The 16,891-nt window shown below is 45.9% G+C and overlaps 1 protein-coding gene across 1 annotated transcript in view; it reads left to right on the top strand.

Annotated features, from left to right (window-relative positions):
* Positions 1–247: 247 nt before the first annotated feature.
* Positions 248–16,891, top strand: part of ITGA10 (integrin subunit alpha 10) — a 97,562-nt gene continuing 80,918 nt past the window's right edge. Inside the window, exon 1 of the mRNA XM_060253082.1 lies at positions 248–409. Within this exon, the coding sequence (XP_060109065.1) occupies positions 283–409 (127 nt within the window). The 5' untranslated portion in view covers positions 248–282. The remainder of the gene's footprint in view (positions 410–16,891) is intronic.

The following is a 16,891-nucleotide window of genomic DNA, read 5'->3' as shown; positions in this document are numbered from 1 at the left end:
TTCTCTGTGGAATTTGGGTTGCTTTCCTTTTTGTTATTTTGGCATTTTTAATATATTTCTAAGCTTCTTTTTACAAGTTTCGTCTACATAAGAAAAGAGGAGGAGGAGGAGGAAGGGAGGGAGGGGGAGAAGGCCAAACTTCAAGCTTATTTTTAGCAGCCAATCAAAACTTTTTTTCCGAGATGAAGGAGGGAAAGAAACATTTCTTGGTGTGTGAGAGACCAGCAGAAGACAGTGTAACCTTTGAGGCTGCTGCTGGAAGCAACGTACAGCTGCCGATGCATGTGCCATGCCTGGGCTCCCTTGTGCCGCTTCCCTTGGGATGTCCCTTTGGTGCAGATTCTAACTGGCACGATGGATTCATCCGGCTGCTTCTGCAACCTCAGCCTCTTCCTGCTGCTGCTACAAGGTAAGGCTATTTTAGAATCTGTTGATTCTTTTTGAGAAGAGGAAAAGCCAAGGGTTTTTTTGCTGTTGGGAGTAGGGGCGAAGTCTGCCAGATGAAGCTGGGCAGTATCAGGTCCCTATAAGAGCATCATGGTGGGAGAGACACATCAATTTCCCTACCAGAGAAAATTCTAAAAAAGCAAATTACTAGCAAACAAACAGGAGTCTTGTTGTGGCACTTTGACAGGGTTTTAGTTTTGCATAAGGCTCCCCCCCCCAACTTTTTGTGGGCTCCCTAATACACAGAAGCCTGTGCTAGAATAAAAACTTGATAGTGTTTAAAGTGTCCCAAGACTTCTGTTGGTTTTTGCTGTGACACACTTAACACAGTTAACTCTCTGGAAATAGCACTAGATGATAGTAGAAGAGAAGCTTCTTCCTCTCACTCTCTGCTTCATCCCCCCTCCCTCCATATGAGGAAAATAATACTGGCCTCCCTTGCGGGGCTTTAGGAAGGATCAGGGCTTTTTTTGAGCAGGAATGCACAGGAACGCAGTTCAGGCTGGCTTGGTGTCAAGGGGTGTGGCCTAATATGTCAATGAGTCCCGGCTGGGCTTTTTCTGCAAAAAAAGCCCTGTGTGAAACAATGGTGATGTCAGGGATGTGGCCTAATATGCCAATGAGTTCCTGCTGGGCTCTTTCTACAAAAAAAAACCCCTGGATGACAACCGCTAAAGTTTGTGAAGAACTTTAGACCCTTGAAAGCTCTATGAAATGTTTGCTGTGTGTATAAAATGCATGCTGTATGTATTATCCTGCTTAAATGACACCGATTTTAAAACTTTTATAATCCAGTTGCTGTGTTGTTTGTTGCAAATTTTAAAATTTCTCAGTAGCCACTGTTTATTCTAATTTTGTAACCTGATTTGAGTCTCAGCAGGAGAGGCAGGCTATAAGTACAGTGAGTGCAAGATTTTCAGGATACTCAGAGCGGTTCTTCCCAAGATCCCTCAGTTTGGCAGTCGTGCAATAAACAGGTTTCAGCACAGTTTCATTGTGTTGTATAGTCACACAGCCCTTCTTTTCCCACCTCTTCCAGCCCTTTAAAACAAAATACAAATGGCTTAAACTTAAAAAATAATGGGTTAGATCCTGCCGAACCATTTTCTAAAGGCAGCAGTTTCCCCCAGTGCAAGAAACTAGCCTCTAAAGCAGGGGTCCTCAAACTACGGCCCGCGGGCCAGATGCGGCCCGCTGAGGACGTTTATGCGGCTTGCCGCGTTATGGCAAAATCAGACCGGAAGTGACGTTCGACCTAAACTCGCGTTAGCAACGCACACTTCCGGCACTGGGCTGAGGCGGCGGAGACAGAGTGTGAGGTGATTCCGAGGTGAGGTGAGTTCCCAGGCCGGGGTATGTGGTGTGGGGAAGGGAGAGAGATGCAGAAGACAGAGAACTGACGGCCCGCGGCCTTGTACAGTAACGGCAGTCCGGCCCTCCAACAGTCTGAGGGACAGTGAACTGGCCCCCTATTTAAAAAGTTTGAGGACCCCTGCTCTAAAGACTTCATGCATCAGGGAAGTCTCCTTATACAGAAGAAAGCACCACCATTAGCAGAACAGACGCACAGGATCCAGCCCTTTTGTGTTTAACAACCCCCCTTTTTCCAATGGGGACCCAAAGTGGCTTACAAAATCATCCCCTTCCTCCATCTTACCCTCACAACAACTTAGTGAGGTAGGTTAATGAGGGAGAACGGCTGGCTCAGGGCCCCCCAGCAAACATTCATGATTGAGCAGGGATTTGAACCTGGGTCTCCCAGCCTCTAGTTTGATGCACTAAATATTACACTACACTCGCTCTCTCCTTAGCATTTAAATCGGCTCTAGGGAGTATTCAAAGTGCTTTGGATATATTATCTTGTTAAATTAATTATTATTGTTTATTTCAATCATTTTCGTGCTACGCTCTTGACTAAGTTGAGTCATTGAAGTAATTTTTCCAAAGAGTAGGTTGTGTTGATGTCCTGTTGCCCCCAGAGGTTGAGAGAAGCCCTGGACGAGGGGTATCTAAAGAATTTGTTCCACAGGAGCCCCATTTGAAAAAGAATGCCCTAATCAGGGCATTTTTTTTTTTTGGAGCAGGAACGCACAGGAACACAGTCCTGGCTGGCTTGATGTCACGGGGTGTGGCCTGATATGCAAATTAGCTCTTTTTGTAGAAAAAGCCCTGTGTGAAACAATGGTGATGTCAGGGGTATGGCTTAATATGTAAATGAGTTCCTGCTGGGCTTTTTCTACAAAAAAAGCCCTGGTCCTAATTCATCATATGGGCCCACGCTGTATGCAATACTAGGGAACTGTTCTGGTATGTAATTAACAATGCCAGAGCTACTTGTTGCTATGCTTATTGACTTCAATGGATGTGGAAGGGTATAACTCTAGTTAGGACTATGCTGATAATAGCTGTACAAAGCAGTTATGGTCTGTGTGTGGGAGAGGGAACAATATGGATGAGGGCCATAAAGTTGTGAAAGTAGTTAGCTTCCCCTCCTATTGGTGCCCCCCTTGGGCTGCTTAAGCTCCAGGAAGGAAAAAAAAATATGGACATATGATATGGATACTGGACATTTTCCCTTCTTCAGCTCAAAGAGCAGTCCTAAGCAGTTCTACTCAGAATCCACTCAAGTCTGTTGGGGAGATGGAGCTACTCTCAGGGTGGCACTGCCGTTTTCACCATTTTATCATTTCCAGCTTCTCCACCCCCACCCTTAGGCACTTTGTGGTTCCAAAGTACACTATCCAAGTCACCGATTTAATCCTAGATGAATTCACCCAAATAGAACACCACAAGGAGAGTTTAACAATGAAACTAGGGGAAGGAGCAGCATGGGGACAGAAAGACCTGAACACCGATGTCTAGCTCCTCCTCCGCTTTGCGTGGGTTTTTTTTAGAAGGCTGGTCTTCTTCTGTTTGCCAAGTTGGAATCTGATCATCATTGATTCTGGTCACATTTGCCTTTTGTTGTGGATCCCCTGCCCAGTATAGTTTTATTATCAATTATATTGTAAAGTGAGTTCAGTCAGCTCTGAATTAACCAAGAACATTTTATTGCAAGAACAAACAGTTACAAACAGCACAGGCACTTCACTCATTATATACACTCTAGCCATGGTTAACATCACCTCCCATAGCAGGCAACAGTTACTCCTATTGGCTCCCTCCAGAATCCTTTGTTTGCATCTCTTTGTTACAAGTTGTTACATACCTAGCATCCTGATTGGCCAGTTCTTCCAGGCTTCAGGATCCTGGTTTGCAAGGAGTGCCTGTCTCAAGCTCAAACAGTAACAATCCAGTGAGATGCAATACATAACCCAGCAAATACATAATGAATTCAGTTCAGGTGGGTAGCTGTGTAGGTATGAAGCAGCGGATCAAATTTCGAGTCCAGTGGCACCTTTAAGACCAACAAAGTTTTATTCTGCATATAAGTTTTCATGTGCATGCATACTTTTTCAGTTACATGATCAATTAAAGTAAGCTGAGCATAGTAATAATAAGCTTTATGAAACTTTACCTGCACCCCAGCTCCAATCTAATGTATTGCAAATCCCCACTGTACATGATCATTGTTTCTTTCCTGGCATTTTATATAGGAAGGATGTGGATTTGAATGTACAAAGTAGGATGATAGGCTATGCTATAGCAATGCTAAGCAAATCTACTCAGAAGTCAATCTCATGTTTTTAATAGGGCTTATTTCCAGGAAAGTAGGCTTCCCAACCCTCCCGCCCTGGTGGGGGACCCCAGGATTTCCACCCTCTTCCCCACTCCCCAAAAAAACGGAAGTGGGGGGAGGGGGAAACGGCGCCGGGGAGCATGGCGAGCCGCTGCACCCCAGAGTGGGCAAGGCCGCCGCACAGCGCCACTGCCACCCCCTCCCCGCCCACCATAGCTGCTCCTCCGAGATAGGCCCAGGCTGAGCCCATCTCGGAGGAGCAGCCAAGAGGCGGCTGCAGCGCAGGCAAAACCAGAGAAGGGGAGGGTGGAGGCAGGCCAGGAGCATGGCAAGCCGCAAATCCAGGCCCTTCTAGGACCCAGACTCGCGGCTCGCCACGCCCCCGGCCCGCCTCCACCCCCCCTCCAATTCCACCCCAGAGGCGGAGTGGGCGAAGCCGCCGCGCCACTGCCGCCCCCCCCCCCCGGCAGCTGCTCCTCCAAGATGGGCTCTGCCGCCTCTTCTCCGCTCGCCTGGCTGCTCCTCCGAGATGGGCTCAGCCTGAGCCCATCTTGGAGGAGCAGCCACAGCGAGCGGAGAAGAGGCGGCAGCCGCGCAGCAGCGTCGCCCGCTCCGAGACGGGGCGGCTCGCCACGTTCCCTGGCGCCGTTTCTCCCCCTCTCCCCTAGCTCCACCCCAGTGTCTCCTGGCTCCACCCCCAAAGACCCCAGATATTTCTGAGATTGGACTTGGCAACCCTACAGGAAAGTGTCCTTTGAATTGTAGTCTAAAACGACTTCATTTTGCATGTTGAATTTTACCTCATATCCTTTTAGGCTAAAGTCTGTTTTTATCATTCTTTCTCCCACGCTTGATGCCTCTGCCACAGTTGGCAATACCCCCTTTCTATCTGGCTTGCTTCTAGCTGTGGGGGTATGTTGCTTCTATGAATGGATATTCCAGACCTCCATTAGACAGCCTGGAAACCCCTGTTTTTGAACAGTGGCGATCATTTAACAAGCTGGCTTGCTGAGCCCTCCTACATGTAGGGACAGCTTTTGGTTGTCTGTTCAAAATTTCACAAATGTTTTCATTAAAAAGAGCCCTGCTGGATCAGATCAGTGGCCCAACTAGCCCAGTAGGCTGTCAATGAGTTCCTCCGCAGAGCCAGCAACCGGGCATAGAATCTGAGGCCTTCCCTTGATGTTGCTTCCTGGCACTGGGATTCAGAGGATTAGTGTCTCTAAACATGGAGGTTCTCTTTAGTCACCATGGCTACAGCCATTGATAGACCTATCACCCATGAATTTGTGTAATTCTATTATAATGCTGTCTATGCCTGTGGCCATCACTACCTCCTCTGGCAGCAAATTCCACATTGCTATAACTCACAGGGTAAAGAAGCATTTCCTTTTGTCCATCCTGAAGTTACTGCCCATCAGTTTCATTGGATGCCCTTGAGTTCTACTACTTTGGGAGAGGGAGAAAATTTCTCTTTGTCAACTCTCTCCATCCCAAGCAACATTTTATAAACTTCTTTCATGTCCCCCTTGTCTTTTTTTTCTGAACTGAAAAGTCCTGGACTCTTCAGCCTTTCCTCTTAGGGAAGGTGTTCCAACTCCCTAATCGTCTTGGTTACCCTCTTCTGTACTTTTTCCAGTTCTGCAGTGTCCCTTTTGAGATACAGTGACCAGAACTGCACACAGTATCGCAAATGAGACCACATCATAGATCTATACAGAGGGCATTATACTACCATCTGTTATTTTCAAACCTGTGAAGAAATGCATTGTTTTCTGGGAAGTTTGAAAGGAGTGAAACTTCCACTTTGCATTTTAACTGTTTTCCCTCCTCTGGGCTAGAGTTGCCAGATCTACTTACCTGGCCAGTGGAGGATGGGAGCCTTCTGGGAATGGGGAGGGTGTTGGCGGAATTTCATCATACAGAAGTAACATCATCATGTCAGGCACATTGCACAGCAATACTCTAGAATTTTGGTCAAAATTCTATGGTTACCATAGAGTTTTGGCCAAAATACTAGAGTGTCACTGCTCAACGTGCCTGGCATGATGACATCACTTCCATGTGACATCATCACGCCAATGATGTCAGCACAGGAGAGGGCTGTTCAGAGGTGGTGCTCCCTGGCAGAGGATTGAAGCCTCTAAGGGGAATTCCTGCCCTGACCAGGGGTCCGGCAACCCTACTCTAGGCAGACGTCAGGCTGGGAAGGAGGAAGTCAGTCATAAGAACATCAAAACATAAGAGGAGCCATGTTGGATCAAGCCAGTAGCCCATCCAGTCCATCCAGTCTGTGTCATATAGTAGTCAAAAACCAGGTGCCATCAGGAGGTCCACCAGTGGGGTCATTGGCTTTCCAGGGTCAACTCAGCTATCTCTTAAGAAATGCTTAAGTAGGTTTGCGATTTGCAGACACACACCTGAACAACACCTGAACATCATACACAAGATTGCTACAGCACAGACATTGCCTCCACATTTTGACGCAATAATTCAGAGCAAGTGGTATCAGTTCCCAGAAACTGTTGCTGGTTCCCCTCCGGACCCCTTTTTCAAATCAGTGTAACATTCGCTACTCTCCAGTCATACAGCAATCGAATTTAGTGATAAGTTACATGTACAAGTTAATATATTAACTATCTCACATTTAAGTTCCCTATGAACTCTATGGTATATGCCTTCAAGACCTAGAAACATTGATTTTTAATTTCCCCAAGAGATCTAGAGCTTCATCTTTCATCACCTCAATTTGATCCAGTTCTTCAGACTCCCTTCCTGAAGATAGTGACTGTGGCATGGGCACATGCCCCACACTTTCCACAGCGAACACAGAATGAAAAAAGTCATTGAGATTTTCTGCCATCTCCCCATCTTCTGTTAGCAATCCCTTTATTCCTTGGTCATCCAAATGCCCAATTGCTTCTCTGGATGATTTCCACCTCCAGATATGTTTAAGAAATGTTTATTGTTTGCCTTCAGAGGGGTAAAATGCCATAGAATCCACCCTCCAAAGCAGCCATTTTCTCCAGGGGAACTGATCTTAGCAGCCTGGAGATCAAATGTAATAGCGGGAGATCTCCAGGTGCCATCTTGATAGGGATGCCAACCTCGAGGTGGGGTGGGACCTGGGGATCCCCTGGAATTACAGTTTATCTCCAGACTACAGAGATCAGTTACCCTAGAGAAACAGGTTGTACTGCACTGAGATCCCTGCCCTCCCTAGTTGCCCTCCCCAAATCTCCAAGAGTTTCTCAACCTGGATCTAGCAACCCTACCCAGCCAACCCCCATGGATGGCCAGAAACCATCATGGTGAATTAATTACATGGAATTATTTATTACCAGGATTGCCAACTTCCAGGTGGCACAAGGTTGCCAGGTCTGGGTTGGAAAATACCTGGAGACTTTGGGGGTGCATCCAGGAGAGGATGGGGTTTGAGGAGGGGAGGGGCCTCAGCAAGGTATAATGCCACAGAATCTACCCTTCAAAGCCCGATGTTCACACTGAAATGAGAAGCTTAATGCTGTGATTAGAGAATGTGGAACAGGGTTCCTAAATAATTAAGCTGTCAAACTGAAGAAAGAATTGAAGCGTCATCAAATCTGGAGAGACGTCTTTTTAAGAAAGCGGCTGCGTTGAAGCAACACTCCTCAGGAGCACCCACCTTGTGGATTTCAGTTGGACTATTTCCAAGTTTAGACTTATATCTTTTCATGTGGAGACGGGGTTTTTTGGCCCCTTGGGGTTTTCTGTTACTTTAAAAGGCCCTAGCACCGCCGGACTCTATCATTATTGTATTGTCTATTATGTGTTGTACACAATCCTTATAATATATTTTTGCAAACTGAAAGACGGTGTAATACTTGGTGGCTTTGATCAGTTGACTAATTACCTCAAGTGCCCTTCAAGCAGCACATTTTCTTCAGGGAGCTGATCTCTGTCAGCTGGAGATCAGTTATAAAAGCGGGAGATCTCCAGGTCCCACATAGGGGCTGACAACTCTAACAACTGGAGATCTCCTGCTGTTACAATTGCTCTCCAGCCAACCAAGATCAGTTCCCCTGAAGAAAATGGCTGCGTTGAGGAGTAATCTCTATGGCATTATACCCTGCTGAGGTCCCTCCCCTTCCTTAAATCCTGCCCTCTCCGGGTTCCACCTCTGAAATCTTCAGGTGTTTCCCAATCCGGATCTGGCAACTTTATTACAATCACAGACCAGCATGGCTGCTAGTGTTGTTACACACACTAATTTGAAAACCAGAGGGAAGAGGAGGATTCAGCTGGGCCTTTACCAGGCAGAACAACAAAACTAAAACTTTTTAAAACAAAATTAAGATGATCAGTACAGCATTGGTTTCGTATCACCCCCACTTGTCCTACTGTGTGGAATTGCCTGGCTCCTTGGCTTGTTGGTGTAAGAATTTTTGTAATATTTTGAGACAAAGGCTGATTTCCTTTGCTTCGCCCTCTTTAATTGGCATTTCCTAAAATACACTTGTGGGCTTAGCTTCTTTTGCCAGCTTTCCTCTGCTTGCTCTGGCAATTGGTTCACCCGCTGCAGGGAAAATAAGCAGCTTTGACTGAGCATGTAAGACCTCTGGGAAGCTTGAAGGAAACAGACTCTTTATACTTAACAATCAAGCAGGCCACCTTCAGCTTCAGAGAGAATCTTTACCAAATGTTTGGGATTTACAAGAGGGAAGTAAATTGGATTTTTTTAAACTGGGGGGAAAAGAACCCAACCTCAAAGATTTATGTTAAAGGGCACTAAACTCTCTGGTCTGTCAATGGCAAGTGAACAGCTATGAAAATCTGTTTTTAAAAGTTATTTAACTTGGAGAGTTCTCTGTCCCAAGGTACGATGGGTGAGATAGATTTAAAGGATTTAGAGCATGGAGGAGGAAAGGTCTATCAGTGGAGATTAGCCGTAATAGAACTTCCATGCTCAAAGGCAGTATACTTCAGAATACCCCGTTGTGAAGTATGTACAGTGCTGTTACCTTCTTGCTGTTACCTTCTTGCCCTTCCCATGGGCTTTCTAGAATAGAATCGGAATCACAGAGTTGAAAGGGACCTCCAGGGTCATCTAGTCCAACCCCTTGCCCTCTCTCTCTCTCGGCTTGGCTTCGCGAACGAAGATTTAAGAAGGGTGCAATAGTCCACGTTTGCTGCAGGCTCGCTGGTGGCTGACAAGACCAATGTGGGACAGGCAGGTCCGGCCACAGCGGCTGCAGGGAAAAGTCTGATTTAGGGTTGGTCCTGTAGCAGTGCGATTCTTCCTCAATCTCCTTTTGTCCTCAAGACCAGCTATGCGTGTGTTCTCAAAGGAAGAGACAGCCTGGTGGATGGTGTGTCTCCATGCTTTGCGATCTGAGGCTAGGTCAGACCACTGGTGATGGTTGATGTGACAGGTGCTAAGGGATTTCTTCAAGGAGTCCTTGTACCTCTTCTTTGGTGCCCCTCTATTTCGATGGCCGGTGGAGAGTTCGCCATACAGGGCAATCTTGGGAAGGCGGTGGTTTTCCATCCTAGAAATATGCCCTGCCCAACGCAGCTGCGTCTTCAACAGCAGTGCCTCGATGCTGGTAACCTCTGCCCGCTTGAGGACTTCAGTGTTGGTCACAAAGTCACTCCAGTGGATGTTGAGGATGGTGCAGGAAATTCACAATAGGCTGGTTAATCGCTGTTGGAGACAGACTCTTGGTCCAATCCTTGGTGACTCTTGGTGAATCTTCAGAAGTTCATAAACCATGTTATAGATAAATTCTTGGTGGACTTTCCTGCCAAGAGGAAAGTCCACCAACAGAGCCTCGATGCCTAGATGCATATCTACAAATACCTATTGTGGGGAGATAAACAGTGTGTGGGGGGGGATGGAGAATATCTTTAGCTTTTAGGCTCTGCTTGAAGACTTCCTAGTCATGGTTGAAAACCAGATGCTGGAATACACAGACTCATGGCCAGATCCAACAATATCCCTCTTCAGTTCTTAAACAATTGATTCTGAATTGTGCCACCCAATGTTTGGGAAATCCAAAGTAATTTATTTCATTTTCTCAAAGGTAGCATTTGAAAATCCATTGAAGAGTGCTGTTGTTCCAAAATGTGACCAATGTCTCATTAGGCATCTCAAAGAGTGGCTTAGTGGTATATATATTTGTTTAAGGGCTTCGACAAGATAGCATGTTGCTGATGAAGCAGCATGCGTGATCTATTCAGTGTGCTCCAGAATCCTTCCAAGTTCCCATGTTGGAGACAGTGATGTAATGGGACAGGAATCATACTCAGCAGTAAGGAGACTTTGGGATGGGTATCTGTCTGAGGGGGCTGGTCCACCAGTGTTACAGCACCTGTTCCTAACCAAATGGATTTCCTGGCAGCTGACACAGGGAACAACCTCAGTCTGCCTGAAATAAGGGGAAAGCTATCATCTTGTTGAAGCAGACAACTAGCTGGATGGACCAAATAATCTGACTCAGTGTAAAGTGGCTTCATATGGCCAAAGTGATGCAAAATGTGCATAGTTGACAAACACATTAGTTAAGGAAGAATCTTTTATCCTTTGAGCCAGACCATCCAAGGGAGTTGGATTCCATGCAGAAATTTCTGAAACACTTGGAAGATATAATAACATCAATATTCTTAAGTATGGAGTTGAACGGAGAAGATGCTATTCAGTGGAATCCTGCCTGTTTTGTAATTTATTGCACTGTGAACTTTGGTATCTTTTGTATGGAAAAGTGTTGGTTAAATAAGAAATAGAACTGAAATTACTATATATAATTTTTTTTCTATTTTTAAAATTTGTATTATACACAGTTGTTTTGCTGGTTCTTTTCCCAACTGGGGATTGGCAACCGTAGAAGCTTGCTCTAATTCTAAGAGCATGGTGATAGTCTGCAATTACTCAAGTGATGTTTAAAGAGAAAGCACTTTAAACAGTCTCAGAGGGAACTTTATTATAGTGTCATACCCTATTTGCTGGTTCCTGGAGAGTAGTGGGATGTTCATGGATATGCATAGTGGTCTCCATGGGTACTAGAGCATATGTTAGAGCACTATTTTCAACTCATGTGGAGCAACAAAATTGCTCGGTCTGACTTCCAATATGGGATAGTCTATTTTGTCTGCTGAAAAATCTCAGAGGTTTGGATCGTTCTCCTTGTTACCTGTAGATGAACTACACTTCACAATCAATGCACTCAAGTTTTCTTGTTTCTGGCACGTGCGGAAGTTCATTAGAATGTTAGCATAGGCAGTGTTAAGTCAGAAGCTGCTATTTATACATGAGATATGAATTTCAACTTACACCCCCTCCATGATTGCTTGGCTTGTTTCCCTCCTGCATTTTGGAATCTGGGCCAGGGGCATACAGAGGAATTATTGTGTGCAGGGCATAGCTACACCCATTCCTTACACATCCTCGTGCCAGCCCAGGAAACGCTTTGCCTTGTTGTCTTGTGCACTGCCAGATGCAGAGCTGTCGCTGGGAAGGCAGGCAGGGTATGATCTCAGTTTGGAAAATACCTTCTCAGACACTGACGATGGCTTTGATGTTCCCAGATTTTCTGCAAAATGAAATGCTGGATGGAAACATAAGTCATTTTTCTTATTTCTGTAGCTCTGGCAAGATGAGGTACTTCTAATAATTAGTGAAGCCACTTTTCACTGGTATGGCGCCCTTTTAATTTGGCAACATCTTTATTAAATGTTTGTTAAGGACCCCCACACCTAGCGAAAGTCAAACAGATGCAAAGACCTGTTTTATGTGAGAGGTCTTGTCCATTTTGTCTATTGCTATGACAACAGGCTGGCCAGGTCAGACAAATGGTCTCCCTAGCCCAGCATCCTGGTTCCTGTGTTGGTCAGCCAGCTGCCTTTTGGAAGTCCCAAAACAGGGCATGTAGGTCATGCCTTCTCCCTTCTTGATTGTCCTTCAGTGATCTGGTTTTGAGAGGTATATCAGGGCTTTTTATTTATTTATTTATTTTTGGAGCAGGAACGCACAGGAACACAGTTCCGGCTGGCTTGGTGTCAGGGTGTGTGACCTAGGCTTCCCAACCCTCCCGCCCTGGCGGGGGACCCCAAGATTTCCAGCCTCTTCCCCCACTCCCCCAAAAAACGGAAGCAGGGGGAGGGGGGAACGGTGCCAAGGAGTGTGGCGAGCCGCCCCATCTCGGAGCGGGTGACGCTGCTGCGCGGCTGCTGCCTCTTCTCCACTCACCATAGCTGCTCCTCTGAGATGGGCTCAGGCTGAGCCCATCTCAGAGGAGCAGCTAAGATGAAGCCGAGAAGAGGCGGCAGCAGCGCAGCGCCATCGCCCACTCCGCCTCTGAGGTAAAATCAGAGAAGGGGAGGGTGGAGGCAAGCCAGGAGCGTGGCGAGCCGCGAATCTGGGTCCTTCACCGAATCTTCCTCCAGTAATCCTTTTACCCCTTGGTCATCCAAGGGCCCCACTGCCTCCCTGGCTGGTTTCCTGTTTCTAATATATTTGAAGAAATTTTTGTTTTTTGCAATATGCTCCTCATAATCCCTTTTTGCCTGCCTGATCACAGTCTTACATTTGATTTGCCACAGCCTGTGTTCCCTTTTATTAATCTCACTTGGACTAGCTTTCCACCACTTAAAGGAGTCCTTCTTACCTTTTACAGCTTCCATTACTTTTTTTGTTAACCATGCAGGCCTTTTCTTATACCTGTTTGTGCCTTTCCTAACTTGTGGTATATATTTTATCTGAGCTTCTAGGATTGTAGTTTTAAATAGCCTCCAAGCTTCCCCAAGGGTTTTGACTGTATTTACCTTTCCTTTCAGTTTCCTCTTCACATGCCTCCTCATCTCAGAGAATTGCTGGTCTTTTGGGGCAACTCTCTATTTATACAAATGGTGAAATCAATAACGTTATAGTCACTGCTCCCAAGCGGTGCGATCACTTTTACATCTCTCACCAAGTCTTGGGCATTACTTAGGACCAAATCCAGAATCGCCCCACCCCTGGTAGGTTCTGAGACCATCTGCTCCATAGCACAGTCATTGAGAGCATCAAGAAATTCAATCTCTTTCTCTCAGCCAGAACACATATTGACTGAATCAATCTGCGGGTAGTTAAAATCACCTATTACGACACAGTTTTTACGTTTAGCTGCTATCTTTAATCCTTCCATCATATAATAATAATAATAATAATAATAATAATAATAATAATAATAATAATAATAATAATAATAATAATAATAATAATAATAATAATAATAATAATAATAATAACAACAACAACAACAACAACTTTTACTTCTATCCCGCCCTCCCCGCCTAGGCGGCTCAGGGCGGCTAACAACAACTTACACATTAACATAAATAATAAAACTTTAAATTTAACAATTAAAATTAAACATATAAAAACCAGTCAGTTAAGTTAAAATGCATAATTCACGTTACACTATATATATATAAATATATCTGGCAGCAATAAAACTGTTATGGCGCTGGTTCTGCCAGTTTAGATAATCTTATAGATGGCGGTTCTTTATACCAGGCAACTCAGCAGTCAGTGTCATTATAGGCTTGTCTAAAAAGGGCGGTCTTGCAGGCCCTGCGGAACTGGTCGAGGTTCCATCATCCTCTATCTTTTGATTTTGTGGGCGATAACAAACTCCCATAGTTAAATTTCCTTTTCGGCCCTCTATTTCAACCCAAAGCATTTCTAGAAGGGAATCTAATTCTCTGACCTCAGTTATACTGGACCGTATACCCTCTCTGACATACAGCCACCCCACCTCCAACCCTTCCCTCCCTATTCTTCCGATATAACTTATATCCAGGAATCACCGAGTCCCACTGATTCTCTTCATTCCACCAAGTTTCTGAAATTCCCACAATGTCTATGTTTTTTCCTAACACTAAACATTCCAACTCACCAATTTTACTTCGAACACTTCTAGCATTTGCATACAAACATCTATAATTTCCCAGGCAAGCTAGGCCTGCAACCTTCCTCATGTTGCTTCGAGACTTTGGCAGACAGTCCAAACTCTTTGTCACCATCTCAGTGGACAACTCTGATCCATTACCCGATAGAAAAATAACAGCTAACCCTTCATCTCTATGAGATGAGTCCTCCCGAACCAAAGACATTTCATCTCCTGTCGGCTTTCCCCCAAGATCGTCTGATGAAGTGTGCTTAGAGCACACGAAAGCTTACGTTCTGAATAAAACTAAGTTGGTCTTAAAGGCGCAATTGACTCCTATTTCGTCAGAGGAAAAGACTTCCTCTAGAGACAGTGCTTGAGTGCACATCTAGCAAGGCGGTAGGAGCATAGGCAGGATTTTAAAAGTTGTGGGGGGCACTCTTTTCCATCCACTGCAGGGCTTGCTGCTTCTCAGAAGCTTTCTGGGGTAGGGGCAAAAGCTGGAGGCTCTGAAAGTGGCCAAGTCAAGGCAGTCAACCCTAAAACTTTGGAGTCAAGAAGGGACTGCATGTTGCTTGCAAGTAGGGGGGTTTCCTTCCACCTCCCTCTCCCCCACCCTGGCACTTTGCAGCCAGCAGCTTCATCTGTCCCCGTCCCTCAGCCCATTCCACACAGCTACCTCCACCTCCTGCTCCTCCGCCTCCCTCCTCTCCACCTGCTGCTTTTGCTGCTGCGGTGCACTGTGCCTTGTTCAGCTCTCCTGGCTCCAGCTGCCACTGATGATGCTTTGTCGGCCCAGCCGTAGCAAAAAGAAAAAGGAAAAAGAGCAGGCTGTGCTCCATATCGCCCCGTGGAAGTCAGAGACAGTGCCCTCCCAGCCCCCCCAGCAGCTTGAGGCTTGCAAGGCAGTAAGACTTATACCTGTTGTAGAGAAACCCCTCCTCCACTCTGAGTTTTAAAAGTGTTCCTGTTTTCTTCCCCCCCACCACCAACTTTCCTCTGGATATCAGGAAGCCTGTCTCAATCACCTGCTAAATTCCAGCTATAGAAATGCTAATACCTAGCTGGGAGAGGGCGCTCCTGGAGATTGCATAGAATCATAGAGTTGGAAGGGACTTCCAGGGTCATCTAGTTCAGCCCCCTGCACAATGCAGGAAATTCACAAGTATCTCCCCTCTACACACACACCCAGTGACCCCTTCTCCAAGCACAGCCCAGAAGATGGCAAAAACAACAACACCTCTCCAGGATCCCTGGCATAACTGGCCTGGAGAATAAATTCTGCCTGATCCCAAAGTGGTGAAGAGCAATTCTCTGGTCATGTAAGAAGGGGCCATGAGACTAGATTTCCCAGAATGCCTTCCAGGAGGACTTCCAGGATGCACTTGTGTGCCCCAGGATGCACCTGGGTAACCCATGGTCCACTTGTGTGACTTGGGTGGATCATGTCAAAGGGGTGGAGTGTGGAAACACAAGTTTAATAACTTGTGGGGGGTGGAAACACAAGTTTAATAAAACTCTTGGACTGAAAGCTCTCTCTTGGTGCTGGTCCTTTGAAAAGAATAGACTGTCAAGCTCTGGGCTGCAGGCCAGCAGCCATCTTTAACCATGTGGCTTGACCCACTGGCTGCAGGGAGCCTGAAGTAATGGGACATCTTTAGAACATCTTGCAATTTTCTAAAGTTTGTGAATACCAACTCTGATTTGTTCCATCTAGTTAGAGTAAGTTTTAGAACCAGGGAAAGAGGATGTGTTCATAACCACTTTTCTTTTATTCTTCCATGTGCTGATTTGGGGGTGATGCTAAAAGTATGTTTGTAAACATTTTCTTTTAAAAGAAATATTTGATGCTGTTAGGGCTGCCAACTCGCTGGCAAGGAGCAGGCTGCCGGGGGGATCCCTGCCCCTAAACAGCTCCATTGGCACACACTATCCCTGGCGTGATGACATCACCTGGAAATGACGTCATCGCCCTGGGGACGTCATGCCAGCGACGCTCTAGGACTCACGCTAAAAACTCCTTGGTGGCTGCTGTTGGGGGACTTTTTCACACACACTGCATGTGCACGGCACAGTAATATCACCCAGAAGTGACATATTGTGCCGGGCATGCCTCATGGGGACGCTCTAGGAATTAACAGGACACTATGGTTTCCGTGGGGGGGAACTCTATAGTACCATAAAGTTTCTCCCAAAATTGCTAGAGCCTCTTGTGTAAAACCATAAAGTACTCAGTGAATTCTTAGAGCGTCCCCACACGACATGCCCAGCACAATATGTCATTTCTGGGTGCCGTGCAGCAATGGGACTCTTTGGAGGGTGGGGATCCCACTGGTGGCTTCCTCCCTGCTGGCAGGTTGGGGCCTGTCAAAGCGGGGACTTCCCCGCCACCAGTGGGAACTTGGTAGCCCTAGCACTCAAAGCTGTAAAAGTGTCCCTGTGGTGACCCTGTTGCTCCCATCAGGCAACCCCTTGCAAATCAGCAGGTGGTAGCAGCAGCTATCCTTGAGAGTAACTGGAATAGCTCCCTCCAGAAATTGGCAACTCAATATAGGGAGTGGGCAGAAGAGGGTCTGTAGGAGAAGCAGGCCTGTTCCATCACACCCATAATTAAAATATTAGTAATTAACAGGGCTTTTTTTCTGGAAAAATGAGGCACTGGAATTCTCAAGAGGGAAATGAAGGAGAAACAGACAGGTGCCGCTCATGAACTTTTAAACATTTGTTGAGAATTTTGTTTCCATTAACAGGTTCTGGAACTCCATTCCACTGAGTTCCCCCAGAAAAAAATTAAATTATCTGACATATTCATCATGAAGAATAAATCCTATTAGTCTGGATTACTAATTGCAACGCTCCA

Source organism: Heteronotia binoei, chromosome 1 (genome assembly GCF_032191835.1).
Source record: "Heteronotia binoei isolate CCM8104 ecotype False Entrance Well chromosome 1, APGP_CSIRO_Hbin_v1, whole genome shotgun sequence".
NCBI lineage: Eukaryota > Metazoa > Chordata > Lepidosauria > Squamata > Gekkonidae > Heteronotia > Heteronotia binoei.
This window is presented reverse-complemented; position numbering and strand designations above follow the sequence as displayed.